Genomic DNA, 23,117 nt, shown 5'->3' with positions numbered 1-23,117 from the left:
AAGTCTAAAAGCAATTGCTTTTGTCTGATAGGTCCATTAGACATTTACAAGAGGCATCAGCAACAGATGGCAAAGGTATGTCAAAGTAACATTATCAGAACCGTTTCTGGTCTACAGCTCAGTCTGAGATAAAACTTCATCATCATATCTACCATTTTCAGGTCGCTTTTTATGACCAGCTGTAAAAGACCTGATTCATGTGTCAAAGTGTTTAAACCATTTTACATGAAATATTGTGGAAAATGTGTATTTTTAATCCTTCAAAATGATTTAGAGGGTTTGAGCTGTCCTCATTTTATCTGTCTGTTCTCCTTGTGCTATTCAAAAGCTCAGGTCATTACAGCATGAAATTCCTTCCAAAATACAGCAGTTTCAAACTCGGATGTTGACCAAATGGTAAAGCCTAATATGGAAATATAAACGACCCTCACTCATATTTATTGCATTTAAGAAATGTACATTTTTATTCAGAAGTTACCTAAAGACATTTAAATATTCAAAAAATAAATAAATAAATGATCATATTTTTGATCAGGCACAATTGATTTTAGCTGTGGAAATGATGAGTAATATTTCTTGGGCTGAACCTATTACAGTAATTATAAAGATACGGTTCCGATAAACATGGTACCACCAATAATAATATACAGGAACGATGTCTTGGGATCGCTGTCAGAATTGGTTTCCAGTTGATAACCGGTGTACCACTTTCAGTGTTCAAATACTAAGGGCTCCCACTTTTAAAGTGGTAGACAACATTGTAAACACTTATTGATAAGTATTTGATAAGTTAATTAGTTTAAATTAGGTTATCAATTACAGGTTAAATGAATTGCTTATACACTTGGAATAAATAGTGATGCGTATTAATGGATATGACTTCGTTATGCCAGGCTAGGATAATTATAACAAGTCAAACATACATTTTTTCAGGTTTCCAGCTCAGGTTTTGACATTATTGTATTGAAATTTCAGTGGAAAAAAAGGCTTGTTTTAAAAAAACACGCTTTGTTGTAATTCCATTGTACTGACTTTGACAGGTAAAATGTACTGTTAACTGGGCTAGGTTCACAGTTATGCTTTATTAACAGTGGTTACAGCTGTGTAAATTCAATAGAAACAAGAAAAACTGAAACCGATATAACTTGAATTCTCTCAACTCCTCTCACTTTTGAAAGATCTTATGTACTCAAGTGTCTATATGTTCTTTGGTGTCTGCAGAATGCATCCATTTGAATTACTTTGAAAGTGCAACACACAGGCTTAGAACAAACAGTTCTCTGCCATGGATGCAACTATAGTAATTATTATACCTATAAATATAGTTTTTTTTGGGTGAAAACAGCCCTTATAGTATTGTTTACGCAAAAATAAACATTTCCTCACAATTTCCTCATACTCAAGTGGCTCTAAGCTACTATGAATTTCTTTATTTTGTTGAACATAAAACAAGATGTTGTGAAGAATGTTGGGGAAAAAAGCATCCATTGACATCCCAAGTACTAATGGAAGTCAAAGGCTGTTTTTTTTTTCAACATTCTTTAGTATGTCATTCTGTGTTCACAGGGAGAATGAAATTAGGGAATAAACGGCAATTTTCATTTTTGGGTGAACTGTTCCGTTAAGAATGATTTGATAAGTAATGGCTATTAAATAAGTATCTTCAACTATCAACTTCAAATATAGTACCTACATGCAGGGCTCTATAGTACGACCAATTTGTTCTCTCGAGCGACCTAATTTCTTAATGGTGCGACAAAAAAAAAAAAATCTGAGGTTGCACTAATGCTGTTGCAGGGAAAAAATTAAATGAATTTTTAAAAGTCTCCACGACTGTGATTCAACAGTCAAAAATGTAAATAAAACCGTGTCTTCAGCTCAGCACTGATCACATAGATGTGTCCAAAAATCACATAATACTCATATTAGGGCTCTAGACCAGGCATGTCCAAGCTCGGTCCTGGAGGGCCGGTGTCCTGCAAAGTTTAGTTCCAACCCCAATCAGACACACCTGGGCTAGCTAATCAAGCACTTACTAGGCTTTCTAGAAACATCCGTGCAGGTGTGTTGAGGCAAGTTGGAGCTAAAGTCTGCAGGACACCGGCCCTCCAGGACCGAGTTTGGACACCCCTGCTCTAGACTAACTTGTTGTACTGGTGCGCCTACATTATTGTTTTTTTTTTTTTTTTGGTGCACCAGCACGAAAGTCCAACAGCATCACATTGTATAGAATTTTATATTTATATAAAAAAAATAAACAAGACTAGAATATGATAACGTGGTATATTGTTACATAAACAAAAAAATCTTGTAGTAGTGCACTTGTTTAATAACATTTTTTGTGATTGTAACATTAAACATGCAAAGTGCCATAAAAAAAAAACAAAAAAAAAAACACAATCTTTTGTATTTTTAAGTAAAATCAAATATTATACTCTGCCTATGCCTAAATCCTGAAACCGTGCAATGTATATGGAATAACCATTTTATAAAAGCAGTAAGCTAAGGACGCTTTCAAGCACTGTGTCATTTCTAATAACACCCCTTAGCTGTTACAAATTGACTGTAAACCACAGCTTCTTGGGGCTTATTGCTTTCTTAAACAGCACACGTAGTATTTCTCCATTGTGGCCTGATAGTTTTGTTGTGGAAAGCAGATTCTGCTAGATATTCTCTCTCTCTCTCTCTCTCTCTCTCTCTCTCTCTCTCTGACATGTGCTGTGCCACTGTGCTCTATTGCCTGTTGTGACAGCAGATGCCAGGCAGCTTGTAAATGTCATAGCTCAGAGAAACCAGCCTGTGCTATGACTTTATCCTGCCCGCAAATCCACAGAATAGATAGAAATATTTGACCCTGCAGCAAGGGATCTCTTCAAATGCCCTCCTCTGGGAAGAAAATGCAGAAGTTCTCCACTTCATGTCTCATTTTTATGAAGGTTTTGACTTAAATGGTTATGCTGCTTTGGCAGTTGTTTACAAATACAGTGTCTAAGGATAATATGATGATTGTTTATCCATTATTCGATGTCATCAATGCTGTGTTTCATTTGTGTTGAAGCACTTCTGTGTTTAGACTGCCATTCAAAACTTTGGAAGTATTAGCATTTCATCTTTTAGAAAATGGCGTTGGTCTAAAATGACATTTTCAATTCTTGTGATTTGAAAATCAGTGTCATTGCACCAAGTATTGCTTTTTTAACATTCTTAAATGCTTTCTTAACTGCTTTCCAACCATTGCTTTCTTAAGTAATGAAAAAGTAATTGAAATTAAAGCATTAGTTTTGTGTGTTCTGAAAACAGCCCTTTTTGTTATTTTGACTAATTGTCATTTTATGGTCTAAATGGCAAACTTTTTGTCCAAATTTGGTAGAAATGTTATCATTTATTATACAAAGTGTTTAATAAAGCAAAAAATCCTATTTTTCTCAAACATGTAACTCAGTTAAATTCATTTTTATTTCTGTAATGCTTTTACAATGTAGATTGTGTCAAAGCAGCTTAACATACTCAGTGGCCACTTTATTAGGTACCACCTGTTCAACTGTTAGTTAAAGCAAATTTCTAATCAGCTTTAATCTAATCTAAACATGGCTGCAACTCAATGCATTTAGTCATGTAGACATGTTCAAGACGATCTGCTGCAGTTCAAACTGAGCATCACAGTGGGGAAGAAACATGGTTTAAGTGACTTTGAAAGTGGCATGGTTGTTGGTGCCAGACGGGCTGGTCTGAGTATTTCAGTAACCGCTGATCTACTGGGATTTTCACGCACAACCATCTCTATAGTTTACAGAGAATTATCTGAAAAAGAGAAAATACACAGTAAGCGCAGTTCTGTGGGCACAAATGCCTTGTTGATGCCAGAGGTCAGAGGAGAATGGCCAGACTGGTTTGAGTTGATAGATAGGGAACAGTAACTCAAATAACCACTCGTTACAGCAGAGGTATGCAGAAGAGCACCTGTGAATGCAAAACATGTCCAACATTGAGGCAGATGGGCTAGAACAGCAGAAGACAACTCTGGGGGCCTCGTATGTGTGGGGCCTTCTATACATACACATACAAGTATGTATCCACATACTCGTATGTGTAATTCCTCGTATGTGTGAACATACCTGGCAATATAGCTCTTTTTGATTCTGATTCTGATTCCTGTCAGCTAAGAACAGGAAAGTGAAGTTACAATTCGCACAACCTAATTAAAATTGGACAATAGAAGATTGGAAAAACGTTGCCTGGTCAGATGAGTCTAGATTTCTGCTGCGACATTCAGATGGTAGGGTCAGAATTTGGCAGGTCATGCCGGTGGTTGTGTAAAGGTGTGGGGGATATTTTCTTGGCTGATTAGTACCAATTAAGCATTGTGTCAACACCACAGCCTACCTGAGTATTGTTGCTGACCATGTCCATCACTTTATGACCACAGTGTACCCATCTTCTGATGGCTACTTCCAGCAGGATAACGCACCATGTCATAAAGCACAAATCATCTCAGACTGGTATCTTGAGCATGACGATGAGTTCACTGTACTCAAATGGCCTCCACAGTCACCAGAGCTCAATACAATAGAGAACCTTTGAGATGTGGTGGAACGGGAGATTCACATCATTGATGTGCAGCTGACAAATCTGCAGCAAATGCGTGATGCTATTGTGTGAATATAAATCAAAATCTCTGAGGAATTATTCCTGTACCTTGTTGAATTTATGGCATGAAGGGTTAAAGCAGTTCTGAAGGCAAAAGCGAGTCTAACCTGGTACTAGTATGATGTAATTAATAAAGTAGGCGGTGAGTGTAGAAGTTCTAGTGAATTGAAACTGTGTCAGTCCATTTTTCAGAGTTTCCACTAGTCCCAAACCAAGCAAGCCAGTGGCAACAGTGGTGAGGAACAAACTTCACCAATTGACGAAAGTGAAAGAAATAGCCCAGAGAATTTTTTTGTCCATGTATACCTCATATAAAGCATAAAAATGAATCTTCATTTAGTCTTAATTTAATATTCTTTGTAACCTATTTACAGTTTTTGACGTGTGCATCACTACGCTAAATGTATTCTTTATTTTTGCCAAATACAAATAAAACTTTTGGGATTTTTGTTTTCATCCAAATTGACACTTTTTAAATTAACATAGCAGAAGTAATCAGCTCAGTACTTTTGAAAAGTCTACATTTAAAACCCTTAACCTACTGCTAAGAAAAAGAAACGACTCTTAATGAAGAGAGCTGTGCATGTCATGATGACAACTTCCCGCTGTGCTCTGTACTTTTGGAGTAGTGATGTTTGCTGAAATGAGGCTATTTCCAGTTGGTGGTCTGAAATGAATGCATGCTGTCTTTATTTCATATCTTTGATATGATCCCTGAGGATGTCTATTTTCAACAAGCTAGCATGCTTAACTTTTTCTTACCAGCATTAGAGGCTGTATGAACAAGAGCAGGTGTGTGTGTGTGTGAAGGAGATCAGCACTCAAAATGAAGCAGGTTATTCCCATAGCTCCACTGTTTGTGTCCCAATTTTTGCCACTGCAGAAAAATGACTCTCTCTCTTAGAAGTTAGAATAGTGGTAACATTTAGGCAAAATTTGAGGGAACTTAAACTACTGGTCAAAAGTACGGGATGAGAAAGATTTTAAAAATGTTTTTAAAAGACGCCTATTCTGCTTACCATCACTGCATTTATTTGATCATAAACAATAAAACTTTAGAATTGTGAAACATTATTACAATTTCTTATAAAATGCAGTTTCAAATTTAATTTATTTTCTGAGTAGTTTAGCAGATGCATCAGCAACAATACTCCGTTCTTCAGTGTCACATTATTCTTCAGAAATTATTTTAATTAGCACCTATTTTACCCCTTTTACAAGTAACTTAAGGATCTGGTGTCTCCAGAATGTGTCTGTAGAATTTCAGCTCAAAACACCCATCAGATTATTTATTATATATTGTAGAAACTGCCCATTTTGGTGTCTGATGACAATGTAGCTGTTTTTGTAGCCTGTGGCTTTAAATACAAATGAGCTGGATTTCCCTGCCCACTGCTTCTCGTGCATTACGTCAGATAAACAGCAGTCAGTGATTGAGACTGACACTGATGAAACTGAAATAAGGTCACTAGTCAAAAAGTATGTTTATTTGATTTATTTACATCATCACAGAGACTTTGATAGTGCCAAGAAAAGTACACTAAAAATTGCTGTAAAATTTACAGTATTGCTGGCAACTTTGGATTGCAGTGTAAATGAACCACTACAATTGCACTGTAAAACTACAGCACAGTTGTAAGTGTTGACTTACAGTGCGCTTGTAAATTTTACAGTATTACTAGCAATTTTTACAGTATCTACAAAATCTACAAGTACACTGTATATACATAATTACACTTACAGTTGCGACCAAAATGGCCAGTAACACTGTTTTACAGACATTTTAAAATGTACTTTTAAAATGTGTTTTCTTTTGTTAGCAAAGGACAGATGAAATTGTTCGAGAGTGAAAGACATTTATATTTTTAAATATTTGTTTCAAAAAAATGCTGTTTTTATACATCTTTCTTTTCATCAGTTTCATCAACTATGAAGTAGGAAAAAAATCTTACTATTAATAGTTATAAGAATTGCATTAATATTTAAATTTTTAGAGTATTTAGTGTATTGTTGATCAAATAAATGCAACTTTGGTGAGCAGAACAGGTCTTTTCCAAAAACTTTAATAAAAAAAAAAAATCTTACTGATCCCAAATGTTTGACCAGTATATAGTGTATACCTTACCACCACTGTAAGTTGCGTTGGTGAGTTATGATGACTTCATATGATCTTAAATATTCTCTCCTGACAGTCACCATTTTTCCCCTCTCAAATAATCACTGTTTCATTGCTGCCTATCACATTTCATCTTTTCATCTTCTGGCCATCCCTCGCAGGGTGAAAAGATATAGACTTTGATTGCTTTCTGATTTTTAACAATTTTCACAGCAGGAGCGAGAAGCACAGTAATTGAAGCATGAAAGGTAAAAGGACAGCTCATCCCCTCTCCCACTCCATTTTAATCTTAATGTCTGGCTTTCTCTTTCCTTTTGTAGCTGCCATCAATCTGGCTCAACTGAAACTTTTTAGGCACTATTATGTGATGGTATGTATTCACCTAAACACGCCCCTGGCACTCAGATCTGAACAGACCTGAATGCTATGACTTTTTAATTAGTTTTATTAATTTCATGGTTACACTTTCTCTTTAAATTCATGTAATTATATTATTAAAGATATTATTATGAATACCGTTTTTTCTTTTAATTTTATCTGGATTTAAGTGCTGACTAAATCACAATTGCAGGGAATTATTGAGAATTCTGATGAAAAAGGTTATGAATAAACTCTGAATTGAGAAATGAAGAGTTGTAAACTCAGAGTTGAATGAAAAAGCTTGCGTGTTCATTTTTATTTTTTTATGTATTGATTTTATTTTATTTTTTACTATTTCACATAACTGATGTGTATATCTCGCAATTCTGACTTTTCTCAGAACAGAAATTCTGTGAAATGAACGCGAGATAAAATGTCAAAATTGTTGATTTAAGAAGTTATTATTTTTACTGTAGTGACATCAGTTCAGTTTTATTATTTGTTTAATTGTTGTAGAAACATTTTAATTCATTGATTTGTACTTGTAAGAATTTCAGTAATATATATTTTTTGGTGCTTTTATGGAAGCAAGTTCAGATAATAAATATCGCGTTTACGTTGTTTTATTTAATTAGTGACCTAAATAGTCTTTTAAAGCTTAATTTTTGTGAGTTTTGTCTATTTATTGATTGATTTATTTTAATTATTCATTTTTGATCAAGCGTATGATGTCATTCTTATTTGTTCCATCTTAATTTGTCTTTCTGTGTCGCAGATTGTATGCTATATTTATTTCACCCGCATCATTGCCAGTCTCATCAAGGTCATTGTCCCTTTCCAGTGGAAGTGGCTCTACCAGGTGAGTGAAATACAGAAAAGACTTGTTCACATAAGCATAAATATCAGTCTCTTTAAATAGATCTTCATTACGGTCTATTGGTAACATAACTGTTCAGTGTTTTACAATGAAGCAAATAGAGGCTGAAGACATCACCAATGTGACATTTGCTTTTTGCCAGCAGATGTCCAGTTTAGTTCTCTTTTTATGAGTCCACCTGCATCTGAATTGGCCAGTGTTCATTAGCCATGAAGGACAAACTTTTCCAAAATTGTATTTTAGGCCAAATGTGGCCAAATCTTATTTTATTTTTCCCCAGTAGTTCACTTCATAGACAATGCCTTGATCACACTTAGTAAAGTGTGCATTTGCACTGTTTGTCCCCTGTGTTTTTGAGCATCAAGTGTTTTTTCATGTTATTTTTAAGTATTATCAAAACTGTGATCTGTGTAAACTTTGATTATTTTTTAAAACAGATAAACCTTTTTTATTAACTGTGTAAAACAGTTTTCAGACTCTTGATGGAAAATGACCTTTTCATGTGTTCACACATAGATATTGCTTGATAATTATAGCAGGTTTAGCATGCTATCCCAGGAGAGAACCCTGAGCTCGGAGATATTTAAGACCAGGGCTCCCGTCTGGTCAATGAGCATGTAAGGTTGTACAAAATCGGGTTGTTCTCAAGAGTTCCCCTTTGTAAAAGGGGGAGATGGGGTGGATGGTGGGATTCTTTAAAAACGAAGATAAAGGAGTAATGCTGTTCGGGCTATTTATTGGGAGTTTGGAATCATCTGATTGACTTACTAATCATTACAGATGAGAAACCAGCCACGATCAATCATATCACATGCTCCTCTCGAAATTAGTTTGTGAAACTTCACATGCTAAACAATTTTGCAAGTTTTTTTTTAAAACATAAAAATAGATTATTCCTCATATACTTGATGTGCTGATGTGTTGATTTTTTTTGTGTTTTTATTGTGTGTTGATAGCTGATGAATGAGCTGGCCACTCTGACCTTCTTCTTCTTAACTGGGCACAAGTTCCGGCCAGCCTCCTACAACCCTTACTTGCTGTTGTCTGTGGAGGATGAAGACATGGAGATGGACGATGTGTAAGAAATTATTCTCATTTACAAAGCTGCTTAAATCAAAGCTAGGGATGCACGATATATTGGCAACCATATTGTTATCGGCCGATAATTGCTGTTTTAAAGTTATCTTTTTTGATCCAATATCGAAATTAGGCTGATATCTTTGAGCCGGTTGTACAGAACTGCCTGCCTCGCGCTTGCGTGGGTCGAACTTGTTCAGACTTGTCCAGTGCAATATATCGGAGCTTTCCTCGCATTGTTTATTCCTTCAAAGTTCGTCCTTTCTTTATGTTGTATTGCTGTGCATTAATAACTCATTAAGAAACCATGTTCCTTATCATTGTAGTTGTGGTTGAAAGATTGTCATTGTGTATTTGGGTTTAAATCGCCTCAGGAAAAATATTACATGTGTAAACATAATAGCAGCGATGCACACGTGCTGAACAACTCTTTGGATTGTTTGTAATCTAATCTGATTATTTGTTCTTATTGCGTTGCTTGCCATGTGCCGTTGATGTAAGATTGTATTCAGTTTTATCGGCATATTTATAATGATTATAATGAGCGCATGTGATGGCTATTACCACACACATAGTGGCTAGTGAGCCGTCAGAGCCTTTACAGCAGCAGGGCAGAACACTCTGCCACAGTGTCTTTAGATTATGCACTGTGTTTGTCATGAAGTCATCTGTGCTCCATGCTCAGGTGTTGTATCAAAATCTGACTCTGAGGACATATCTGACTCCGCTTCGTGTGTATACACATCACACAGCGCCTGCAGTTAAACTTTCAAACTCACAGCAGTTTATCATAAACCTTTCATCAATCATTTTTCCTTCAATTGACAGCAAAAACGAACATAGAGGCTTTGTCTGATTGACAAGCAGCACCTACATGTGTTTAGAAGAATCTAAAACTCCAAATGGAACGAGTTTATGCTGCATTTTCTAAAGTAAATCATACAATCTAGCTTTTCGCTTGTACGGTGGTTCTGAACTGTCAAAATCTTAAGAGTTATCGGTTATTAATATCGGTCAAAAAAAAATCCATATCGGTGCATCCCTAATCAAAGGCCATGTTTTGTTTATTGTAACAGTAGGAGTTCTAATGTAGTGTCTTTTTGAGGTGTACTGCACGGTTACTCTTTTAGTTGTATACCTATAGTTAATGTAATTTTTAGACCCAATTTTCACCCGTTGACAGTTTTCTAGAGATACTTGAAATGGGAGGCAAATTCATATTTGTTCATGCTTGAATTGAAAAATTTTGTATGTTATTTAATGACTTTTTTAACATTTAAATTATATAATTTAAAAATGAAAAACTTTATTACATTGACAAATACCTTTGGCAAATACAAATAAAATGTACAGTGAAATTTGCATATTTATAAAATAGCTTCACAAACAGACTTTTCAACCAAATAGTGTTTTTATAACTGTCTTACAATCATTTTAACTATAAAACTCCTAGTACATGGACAGAAGTTTGTAGTTCCGATAAAAACACTGATGTCTACAGTAACTTGATCAAATGAAGATTATATCAGTTACATTGATTTAAGAGTAAGTGGCGACAAGTAACTGCTATAAAATGTCACTAAATCAGTAGCTATGTTTCCATCTACCTATTTTTATGCACATTTTGGATATGCGCATAAAAAATTGGTTGATGGAAACGCCAAGATCCGCATAATTTTTTAAAATGCGCATTAAATAACATATGCGCATAATTGAGTAGGATGAACTTTTTATTCAATAAGAAAAGATGTGCATAAACTACGATGGAAACACTTTTACTGAACAAATTCTAGTATGCGCATTTAAAAGGTCATATGATTTTGTTATAAGAGATCATGTGATGATAAAAATGTGTGTGAATGGACAAACCAGCCGGCTGACTGCATTGTAAAACATCTAAAATGTTGTTTTGGTCATTCTGAAACACCTTTACCATTTCAGTATTAGTGTTATTATATTATTAATTACCTCCAGAATCAAGAGCGTCTGCTCCACGTCTCATGCCTTTAAACGCCGCTGCGCGTGTCAGGACTGCGTTCCGAGGCGCACATTTATTAAATGAAGAAAATATTAACGCATCTTCTCCTACCGCAGCAAATTCCGTTTTTACTGTTGATATTTGGCGCCAGTTAATCAGGAAGTGACTATTTTGTTTCCTTTGACTTGTTGGATGGAAACGCTGCTTTATTTGCACATCTTTTATGTAATAATCTAGTTTTGCGCATAAAGTTAATTCACATATTTGCTTGGAAACATAGCTACTGATAAAAACAAAAAACTAAATATTCATACAAAAATGCTGATTCATCAAATTCACACTGTTGTATTATTTAAGTGACAATAAAAATCATCAAATAGTTGATTGATTCATAATCAAATATTAGAGGAAGGAGTCATCTAATCAACCAGGTTTTCCTTCATATTTTTAGTTTTCTGAATTAGAGCACTGACTTGCTGTATTATGAGCTTTCGTTGACATTTTGGTCAGCATTTATGAATTAAAACCGCCAGGAAATCAGAAAACATTCACAGGAAATCACTTCCATTGGCATTGAAATATAAAGTGGCCGTGACAATGCATAAGTTTGAATAGAAATGAAAAGAGTCCAGTGTGTCTGCACCATGAGATGTTTTCAAAGTACTTCAATCTTTTATCTCAAAAGATCAAGGGCAATTTGGTTTCTCCTGTTATGACTCACTCACACCTCAGAGAGACGGTGATGCCAGATGACGACACTCAAGATGAAATAAGACCGTCTCTCACTTTAAAACGAAGCTTCTTCCTCTCATTTTCCATCTTTTATAATAATTTGAGCATCTTTTGTGTATGTGCATTTGCTCTTCTACATACCATGACCCTGTTGTGCTCCATTACCAGCTGTGACCTGGTCACACGGACAGGCTTACAATGGTCTAGCCACCTGGCATGGCCCTAGAAGAAGCCCAGAGGGGTCCCTTCTGATTGGAAGACCTGGAAACTGTTCCTCATTACATACCCATACCGAGAGCACCTGTCATGCCCCGTTTATTTACACACACAAGCACACACACCAAAATATACTCTCTTTTCCATGCTGCTCAATTTCTGCGTATTTTCTGCAATTTCTCTCTTCAAATGGCCTCATCAGGTCAAGTGATATTTTGTGTTTTAATATCTTTTCTCTCCCTTGAATATCTTTTCATCTGTACAGGCTGTCATTTTTCCACAATCCTTGCAATTTTTCTCGCTAAGGTCTCAGTGGATTGTGTTTCTCTCCACTCCCTGATGTCCAAGTCTTGTTCTGATTCTTGACAACCCCATCCTCCTCTCCTTCCCCCAAGTCCCTATCTTCCATTCACCCCGCATTCAGTGTCCCCTCAGGCAGTATGTACTCTATCCACCCAATCCCCCCCCACATCCCAGCACTTCCCAAAATAGCCCAGTGACTCCAAATGTCCTTGTTCCTTGCCTGCACTTTCCCCCTTTTCTTCTTCTCCTCCTCCCACATTATCTCTCCTACTTGCCTTGTGCAGGACATTGTGCTTTACTCGAGCTGAACGGACAGAGTGAATTCTTTCTTTCTTTCTTTTTCTTTTTCTTTTTTTTTTGTGGCCTATTTTCCCAAAACTTTTTTGGGGGGTGACTTGGGGCGCGGCCTGATTCAGCTGCCCTCATTGAGTCTCGCAAAGAACACCGAAAAGATGGATGATGGTTACCAAAAAAAATAGAGAACATTAATTGCTTGCTTGAGCATCCGGGGTTTAGGTCCAAGCTCTTTATTAGTACTACTATTATTATTATTATTATTTTTATTATTATTATTATTATTATTTTTAATTATTATTATTATGTATGGCTCTGGCATCTTTTAATAAGAGAGCAGCAACAATTGCGTCATATTCATTTAAAGAATAATTACACTGACCTGACCTCAGAGGTTAATATGCAGTCACCAGCCACTTTATTGGTACAGCTTGCTAGTACCAGATTGCACTCACTTTCCCTTAATTCTCTGTGGCATGTGTTCAACAAAGTGCTGGAGATTTTCCTCAGTGTTTTTGCTGTCCACATTGGCGTGATAGGATCACATGGTTGCTGCAGATTTGTTGGTGGCACGTTTATGATGCCGATCTTTCTTTCCAGCACATCCCAATAGTGCTCTATTGGATGGAGATCTGGTGACTGTGGAGGCCATTTGAGTGTAGTGAGCTGATGATCGTGTCCAAGAAATCATTTAGAAGTGATTTGAGCTTTGTGATATGGCACATTATTATGCTAGTTGTAGCCAAAACAAGATGAATACACCGTGGGCAAAAAGGGAAAGACATGGCCAAAACTGTATGTGGTTACAACTGAGCATCATCAAGACGCCATAGGCTACCTAAGGGGCCCAAAGTGTGGCAAGAAAATCTCCCCCACACCATTGAACCAGCAGCAGCCTGGGCTGCTATAACAAGGCAGGATGGATAAATGCCCTTCTTATTGTTTACATCCAAATCTGAGCCTTCTACTTGAATTTTGCAGCACAAATCTATACTTATCAGACCAGGCGTCTTTTTCCTAATAATCATTATGTGTGCTCTTCTGCTGCTGCTGGAGCTCATCCGCTCATCATTTGATGTATTCAGCTCCTCTGCAGTCCTCAGTCGTAGCAGGTGGTTATTTAAAATACTGTTGCTTTTCTATCAACTTTCTATGAATCGCCTTTGACTGGACTTTTTTTACTGCACCAACGACCTTGCCACTTTAAAAGTCACTTAAATTAGTGGGTTTTAAATCCTGATTCTGGTGCTGATCTGCACTTTTTGTAACTGTCCCGTATGTAACACACTCATCTGAGTTCAAGGTGCCCTTGCTTAATGAGCTGGTGATCTGAATGAGTATTAAATGTGCAATGTGGTCACCAGGATTCAAAACAACTGACTAAAGTGATCTATCTTTCATGTTCTGATGTTTCATTTAACTTCGTTAGATTGTCTTGACTATGTCTGTTTATTTAAATGCATGATGTTATTACATTTTTGCGCTAGCCAGAAACCCAACAGACATGTTCAGTAAAGTGACCATTGAGTCTATACACACATTTGAAAATAAAGATTCTTAAAGGCCCTGCTGTATACTTCAAACAACACCTGAAATGACATCATTTCAAACTAAATCCAGCCAAATATTTGGTCTGTGATGATTATTCTGTTCTGGAATTCAACATTTTTTTATACGCATCTCAATTCAATGGGATTCCGACAGGGGAACAACATCCAACACCACTAAATTATCCACATAAATACACTAGAGGATTGAATTATAGAGCTGCTGCAGATATATCCGTACCTGTACGAATACTTGCGGTTTTATTTTATTAAGTCCTGGAGGGGTCACACACCGGACAAGAAGTGTTACACCATGTCTTTTAAAGTTCTAAACATTGTTCCTTTTAGTGTCTGTCAATGTCAAATAGAAAATGTAAAGATGTGGCATGATGCAGAGGTGCTTATAGGCGACAGACTGGAAAAAGGTTCTGTTTATCTTATAATTGTTGATGTGTTTAGGAGCAGCATGACACATTAACATACCCTGTCTGCTGCATCATGATACAGATACAATATCAGTATACCTTCATTCAGCTTTTTCAAATTTCTTTATGCCCTTACACAAAGGTTATGCCTCAACATCATGTGTAAAATGTATTTATTTATTTTTTTACCTTTTACTGAAAGGTTCTTTGGGGAATCAAAAAGATTCTTCTACCAAGCCACTTTGAAAACCCACTTTTGGTTCTTCATGACACATATTTAAGTGCTTTGTCTCTGTGGTCTGAGGCTCTTGCTGAGAGGAATGCTAGACTGGTACTGTTGTCTGTGGCCATGTGGTAAACGTCTTCACAGTTACCTTGAAGTTGATGCCTGCTAGGTTCCTGTTTGGGGGCAGTAGTTATGAATTGCATATAAATACCAGAAAAAATGTAGTCCTGCATCTCAAAACTCAGTAACCTATTTGCACCTAATTTGTCAAATGTTTTTATCCAAAGTGGATTACATTAGAGGTGGGTATAGATAGAGGTAGATATAGAAGATATACATTCATGGTAGATATTTCATCAGTCCTTGCTTTCCTTGGGACTCAAACCCACAGCCTTGGCATTATTAGTGCCATGCTTTAGCAAATGAGCAGGAAGGAAGACTGTCTTTAATACAATGCACTTGTATATTCTTTATTTCCATTTATACTGTGTACAGTGTGAACCAAAGTAAAGTGCACCTCCTACGAATAATTGTTTTGTAGATTCAAAAACAATAGGTTCTCATACTGTATGAGTGGTGCATCTGAGCTGTAAATGCTTTGCTGGTTATAGTGTGGCCATATGCAGCCCAATCTGTGCTCAAATAATTATTAGGAACAGAAGGGCAGAGTTTGAAAGCAAGAGCGTGTGTATGTATGCATGTGTGTGTTGCTTTCACTTAGTCTCTGAATCACTCAGAACATTCTGTCCAGTTTGCCTCTAATACAGAATGCTTACCCTGTGAACTCATGGTCACATTTTTATGTAAATACTTGTATATAAATAAGGCACTGTTTGTGTAAAATTAAAAAAGAATGAAGGCAAATGTGGTCCTAGTTGAGGTGATTCAAACATTTGCGATGCAGCAGGAGAAGATTCAGAAAGGAAAAATGTGAATGCTCAATTTAATTACATTTGTTTTGAAACATTTGTTGCATAGTTGTTCTCTGAGATTAGGAGAAAGAAAGAAAGGAAAGAGGAAGATGTTATTGTTTTTGTGTTTAAACAGATTCTTCTCTTTTATGAATTTAACATTAGTTTATGCTAGATGGCTGAAGGGCTTTCCTCAGAAAATGGGGACAGTCTGAAATTATTTGAGGACCTGGTTTTGGTTAACTTCAGAACAGCATTACAAAAACAGGTTCAGATGCTTTCATGTCCACACAAGACAAAGTCAAGGAGTTTTATCTCTTTTTTTTTCTTTTTTTTTGGTTAAATCATGAAATATCATGGATGATTTTTGTTTGTGATTTTAAATTAGTATTTTGATTTATCAATAAAATTAGTCATTTTATCATGTTTTTGTCACATTGTTTCATGTGTATTTCCTGTTTGTCATGGTTAAGCTACATTTTAAGGCCATTGTATTCCTTTGTCAACTAGCAATCATAATGCAGTCACCAGCCTGAATCTGCTAACTAAGGCAAACTTTCCAGGAAAATGTACATTTTAAGAGCTTTGGCTACAATATGACCACTTCATAGACCGGGTGTTAAAAGTAGACAACAGAAATGCTAAATGTAAAGTTTGTAAAAACTACTATTGAGATATCTTATATGGGAGAGAGCACTTAGCTGTATAGTGTTAGATACAGCAGAGCACGTCTCTGCTTAACGTCAGCAAACACCCTGAAATCTTGCGGTGAGCTTAAAGCTTAGATAGATAGTCTCACTGGTCATACAATCATACAAGTTATAACAAAAAGTGGAATGTAGCTATAACATTAGCTAGCTAATTATAATTAAAAACATATTTTTAAAGTCTATATTTAGTCTATATTAGGTAGCATAAGTGGCTGCTGATAGAATTGAATGTGTAGTTATAGACAAAGCTCTTTTCCGTCATGAAAACATTTATTGGATTAGAATGAGAGATATTTGATTAGCTTTCATTAAACGTGTCTTGTCCTGTGTTGTTTTAATGAATGCCATTACAATCTGTGTTTAATTTATTTGTTTGCATATTTTTTAGATTTTTTCATACTCTAAATAAAACTAAAGGATTTAGAAATCGAATGTTGTTTTTACCCCAACACGATTAAATAGGGCACTATAAAGGCTAAAGAACTTGATTCTTATATTTGCAGCCTAGGGCTATGCTTCTCATCATGTATTGTAGACATCTTTTCTAAAAGATACAGTATAATGTAAAAGCATGACGAAGCTGACGAAGTCTATGGTTAAAGCGCCACCCAGCGGTCAAAAGCTGCAGGTGCTTTTACTACCGCCACGGTGACGGCAAGCATGGTGGCAGAGGGAATATATTGAAGTATTAAGGAGCCCCTGTTATGAGTTTTTGAGAATGACCTTCCATGTAGTGTGTAACACAGCTCTATGTAAAGTGAAATATCCAGCTAAGGCCTAAATCTGAAAATGCACAGTGTTTAAAACTATTAATTCATCTATAAAAGAGTCGACTCATAGTTGTTCAAATGAATCGTCAGGGTAACAAATCTTTAGCCGTGTCAGCGTGACGTCGATACGGAACTCAAGCCCCGCCCATTTGTTGCACGCGCAGACCCAGGAAAATTGAACCCCCTCTGCCCCACCTCCAAAAACATTGTAGATCCAAAAACACAGATCCTGGCTGAATCATGTCGCGATGACGCTGTGCACTGAAGTGTGAAGGAAAGTTTGTGTTATTTTCCCTACTCAAAGATGTGCTGTGTTCCCATCATTTTTCTGACCAGTGCTTTAGCAATCTACACGCATACAACGGGGGATTCGTTGGCCGTTTGTTAAAGGAAGGATCAGAAAAGACTTTAATTTATGGGACTTTGTCCGAGCTTGACAAGAACTTTACAGTACACAGTTCATGAAACAAGTTTCTCCATCAATTCGAATGGTTGCCGACTCGTTTTCGCGAGCTTGCAAAATGTGTATTTAATTGAGTTTTGTTACTTGTAACTGCTCCACGCGGCTTGTACTGTATCTGGTTAACTCTTTTTATTTCATATTGCATCTAAACCATGTTGAAAACACTGCGTGTGCTTCTTTCTTTACAGAGTTAAACCCGTTCATGAGGTTGCAATCCACTGCCGTTTGTCGTTGCTATGGCCACCGTCAGCTGTTCCTACACATGTGCGGCGGTCAAATTTCAAAATAGTTCAGCTTTTGCCACTGTGTGGATTAATACTGAATGTGTGTGTCATGGTTAAGAATAGAGCAATATGCTGGTGTTTTACTGCATTGCTTTAATGCACTCCTGCATTGGGCTCAAACATATACTCTGTGCTCTGACTACTTCAACAATGTTGATAAAGCCGTGGTGGGCAATTTCTTAGCCTCTGCTAATGTCATGTATTTAAACTATTAGATACATGTAAATTAATAGTATTTTAATGGTTAATTCAGTGTTCTAATGTTAAAGGGCACCTATGGTAAAAAAAATCTACTTTTCAAGCTGTTTGGACAGCCATATGTGCATGTATGGTGTATAGACCGTCATATTGGGGTGATATAAGCACACCCAGTGCTTTTTTTTCAATTTAACAACATAAAAAACAGTGGACCAATTGGAGCAGTTTTCCGATCGACCGCAACTTTACGTTGGAGTGCGGTCCCCCCCCGCCCACCAATATTGATTGACAGGCGCATCATCATATCCTCAGTTTGTTGATTTACGTCCGCCATTTTCAGCGTGAGTCGAAGCAATATCACTAAAGGAACACGCTAGCTCTATTTTTAGATGCAAGGCTCATTGGGCTCAACACAAGAGCAATATTCTCCACATTATCGCTCTAATCGGAATTATTGGTTGTATCTTTAGGTAGGTTTGCAAACATGTGTACTTCTCATCGAGTCTACCTTATACTTCAGCCGTTTGCATTTCTCGCGATCACAGAAGCTCCCTGTGATCTTAACTAGGTGCTGCTACACCTGACGCAGCGCCATGCGTTTTAGAATTCTAAACATAGGTTTCTATCAGGGTACACACAACGGCGCGACGATTCGGGACACTTCGTGTTTCTGCCGCACCACAGAGTGTCTGGTGTGTCCTGTCGCGGCTTCGAGCGACGCATCCCGTGCCTCAGTCAAAGTTAATTCAGTGTGCGTGGTTATTAGTTTCTGTGTACAAGCTCGGTACTTGAAACTAGCACACAGTTGGCTGTAAAACTGTACAAAGACACAAATGATTTTGTACTCTCTGCTTGGTCTGTGTCCGAGTCATATATGTACTACTGATTGCTGATCCTCTCACTCCTGCTCCTCCTCTCAGTCTGCCTGTCTGACTCTGTTGCAAACACAGAGCGGGTGAGCTCATGGCTCCGTCCCCTTGTTACGTTGGGCGGGAAGCCGAAACTAATCTACATGTGAAGCAACACACCCCTAAATCAGCAAACTGTGGACACGCCCCCAACATGACACTTTTTAACACATTATAATAAAAAATCTGAAAATTGAATAGATTGACAAGACCCTTAAAATTAAATAAAGGTAATTAAATCATATTTCCAGTCCAGCAGTGTTTCAGGCATGACTGATGTGATTTGAAAACACGCGGTAAACGATTTTACATGTGAATTAATTAATTAATGTGACAGTTTTGTTAGTTGGCGTTATAGTTTTATACTAAAAATGTGTAAACAGCAAAATAAAGCTTGCAAATGGACACACTTCAAAACCCTTAAACCCTTAAAACACCCTTCTGTCAGCTGAAGTCAGGGAATTGTGTATTTGGCCATTTTACATTTTACATTTCAGTTCTGTAATTGGGTAGTTTTTGTTGTTGAGCCCTGATATCCACAAGCTCAACACAAGCAGTTTGTCACTAATCTTGCATGTTAACAAACAAAGAAATAAATAAATATCTCCACCCTGTTTTTTTGAGAATCAGTACAGTATCGCCAAACACTCAAGCACGTCTGTGTTTTCTTGCATTATTAATGTTGCTTGTCTCTTTCATTTTTAGGGTAACGACCTCAACAGCCATAGGAGAGGGTGTTAAGAAAGTGAAGAAAGTGTCAAACGGACCATCAGAAGAGAGGGAGAGCATGGCATGATGGGAGATGAACATCTCCACTGGTTCTGTGTGCCTCTGGACTTTGTGGCCAGCTACTGACATGTGGGAAATTCTTCAAGAGGAGCTCGACGGCTTTCCCAGAATTTCCAGTGGACCTTCTCTCATGATCACATGTAAACACACCACGTTCCATATCCACATGTATGCGTTTGTCTCTGTAAATGTTGCACAGAAGGTGTGGAGATTTCACCTAACGTCACTCCATGATTCCATTTGCCACTGTAGTTTTAACTGAAATGCTTGGTGCAGTGCTTTTTCATGTTACCTTGGTGTGTGTGTGTGTGAGAGCCTGTGTGAGCGTGCTTGTGTGAGTGCGTGTTTTAGTTGCATTTTAAAATTTATTTATAATCTTTTTACACATTGCTTGATTTTAGACACGCTGTGGCACTTTAACAGGTGCACAACTCCCGTCAAGAGAAAGCCTATGCGAGGTCACTATAGGATGTGTATAAAACTGCTGTGCCTGTGACGTCTCTTTCAGCTGTTATTTAAATGATGATTTCCTGCTCCGAGTTCTCCGAACAAATCATTTCCGTGTAAATATGCAAGCCCTTAAAACAAACATAACCCAGATTAATGTTACAAAGAATAACATGTACAGTTCTAAAGCTTAGTCAGGATTTGATGACAGCTGCTTTGTATTTTCTCAGTATTTGTGGGTTATTAGTATGGATGACGATGGACTTTCATAAAATGGATCCAGGGTGTCCAGAATCATGCGTTTCAGTTGTATCAAACATGGATTTAAATGATTTCAGGGATCTTGTTATTTATGATCGTCGCTAACGCAATGAAGGATTTTATTTTGATGTTTAATATTCTGCTTATTTTCGGATATCTTTGAGCAAGCTTTATGAAAATGTGTTTCAGTATTAAATTGTGCAATGGTTTAATTAGCATTTGTCTTTTATTATTTTAAATGTATGTACAGTTGAGGACAAAATTATTCGCCCTGCTTTACAAAATTTATTTTTTTTCAAATATTTCTCAAGTGATATTTAGCAGAGCAAGACTTTTTCGCAGTATTTCCTATAATATTTTTTTTTCTGGAGGAAGTCTTATTTGTTATTTAAAAGCAGTTCTTAATAAAAAAAAAAAAAAAAAAAAAAATTAGGGTCAATATTATTAACCTTTTTAAGCAATATTTTTTCGATTGTCTACAGAACAAACTAGTGTTAAATGGTAAATATCTAGTAAAATATTGTGGATTGTCATCATGGCAAAGATAAAAGAAATGAGTTATTAGAAATGAGTTATTAAAATTCTTAACTAAATTAATTAGTTATTAATATTATCATTTTTAGTTATTAGAAAAAATTAACACAGCAGTTCATACCTATGTTTTTAATAATTCACACTTTAGTTTGAGGCCCAGTTGTTCTATTAACTACTGCTAGAGTGCTTTCTAGAACAAAGAAATATGATCATATTACTCCAGTTCTTTCATCATTGCATTGGCTCCCTATTAAATATCGTATAAATGTAAACATTTTATTGACTACCTACAAAGCCCTAAAAATCTTAGCTCCCCAGTGTTTGAGTGAGCTCCTGGTGTATTACTGTCACAGTCCGTCCTGGCTCTCCCCTCTCACAATCACCTTCAGCAGTAGTCATTCAACCCTGAACCTCCACATCATTCCTCATGACCTGATTACTAATCATCATCACCTGCGCACACACACACACATACAGTATATAAGGAACCTCCTCTCACTCTACCTTTGCCGGTCCTGAAAATCACGTCCTGAGTTTCACCCAATCCCTCTCCAGCATTTCTTTTACTCCAGCGTCTCCTTGATTTCCTTAGCGTTTTCCTGTTCCAACATCCTGGTGTGTATAGTGTTCCTCATCTCCCTAGATTCCCTCAACATATGTTGTGTGTCTGCAACGAACTTCCTTGTTTACAACAAACTCTCTACAAACTCAGTTAAGCTTCCTTTATTGCCTTTGTTTATTAAATCCTTGTTTTGAAATTCACCTCTTGTGTCCAGTGACAATTACAGCCCCTCATGTCCACTACGCTCAATTAATTTGGACAATTAATTATTCCCAGAATATCAAAATCGACTGTAGGTGGTAGATCTTTCTCATATCTGGTACCTAAACTCAGCCTTCCTAGCCCAGTTCAGGAGGCAGACACACTAAAGACACATCTCTTTTCATTAGCATACACATAAAACACAAATGCTTTGGAAATCCAAATCCTCTAAAGGATTGTTAGGCTGAATTAATTAGGCAAACGAGAGCCGGGAACACTTCCCAAAAGGCGTCATTTGAACAGCATCTACACATCTGTTAGTCTGTTTCTCCTTATCATGAGCTTTCTATAATCCTGGACCAGGCCGTATCCGGAGCAGATGCTGTGGTGACCATAGAGGATTGGAGAGCATGAGACTGATTCCTGAAAGATGCAGTGACAGATGAGTCTCTGCATTGATCCCATTGGCCAGCTTGATCACCCGCTGGTGACTTACTCATACCTGCAGCTTTTCCATGATAGACGTCCAGCGTTCTCCAGCTCCTAGACTGCAGATCTGCACAAGAAGTTTGGCCCGAGGAGAAATGGTCGTGCCCAGCTGAGCCTGGTTTCTCTCAAGGTTTTTTTTTCTTCACTTTCGTCAATTGATGAAGTTTTTTTTTCTCGTCAATGCTGGCTTGCTTGGTTTTGGGACTTGAGCTGTACATCAATGGATTTGGACTTTCAGCAGTTAAATTTAAACCACACTAAACTAAACAGAACTTCAACTCTGAAAACTGGATTGAGACCGTTTCAATTTACTAGAACTTCTGTTAAGCTGCTTTGACACAATCTACATTGTAAAAGCGATATAGAAATAAAGATGAAATTAATTGAATTAACTACTTCTAATTTGCTGCTCATTGTAATAGTTGTAAGAATTAGTCTGCCTTGACCCAAACTTCCACTCTAATTGGTGTTGATGCTCATTTCCCAAAAGGGCTGAATTATGATAGAGAAGACAACTCAACAATTTGTTGTCTCTGCATTGTTTGACCAAAATGGTAAGAATGTTACATCTTGACCGCATGGTAACAATTGTAAAATTGAGAATGGTGTGGTGCACAGAGAACCATCTCATCAATAGTGTGGAAACTATTCCAAACTAAGGACAGAGAGAACAGTTGCGTCAACAGCCAAGGAGCAACTTAATTAACATCTAAAGGCAGGTCTAGAGGCAACATCTAAAACAGTGTAAAAGCATTGAGTTTAAGAATATTCAGGGTTCATACTGACTCTGGT

General features: G+C 36.9%; 1 protein-coding gene across 1 annotated transcript in view; it reads left to right on the top strand.

Moving 5' to 3' along the window:
* Positions 1–20,751, top strand: part of gpr107 (G protein-coupled receptor 107) — a 29,560-nt gene extending 8,809 nt beyond the window's left edge. The window contains exons 14-18 of the mRNA XM_056458004.1: positions 32–75; positions 7,084–7,133; positions 7,899–7,982; positions 8,957–9,078; positions 19,748–20,751. Coding sequence (XP_056313979.1) covers positions 32–75; positions 7,084–7,133; positions 7,899–7,982; positions 8,957–9,078; positions 19,748–19,838 — 391 coding nt within the window. The 3' untranslated portion in view covers positions 19,839–20,751. The remainder of the gene's footprint in view (positions 1–31; positions 76–7,083; positions 7,134–7,898; positions 7,983–8,956; positions 9,079–19,747) is intronic.
* Positions 20,752–23,117: the final 2,366 nt, after the last annotated feature.

The sequence above is a fragment of the Danio aesculapii genome, chromosome 5 (assembly GCF_903798145.1).
Source record: "Danio aesculapii chromosome 5, fDanAes4.1, whole genome shotgun sequence".
Taxonomy (NCBI): domain Eukaryota; kingdom Metazoa; phylum Chordata; class Actinopteri; order Cypriniformes; family Danionidae; genus Danio; species Danio aesculapii.
Note: the sequence above shows the minus strand (reverse complement) of the source record. Positions and strands in the feature narration are given on the sequence as shown.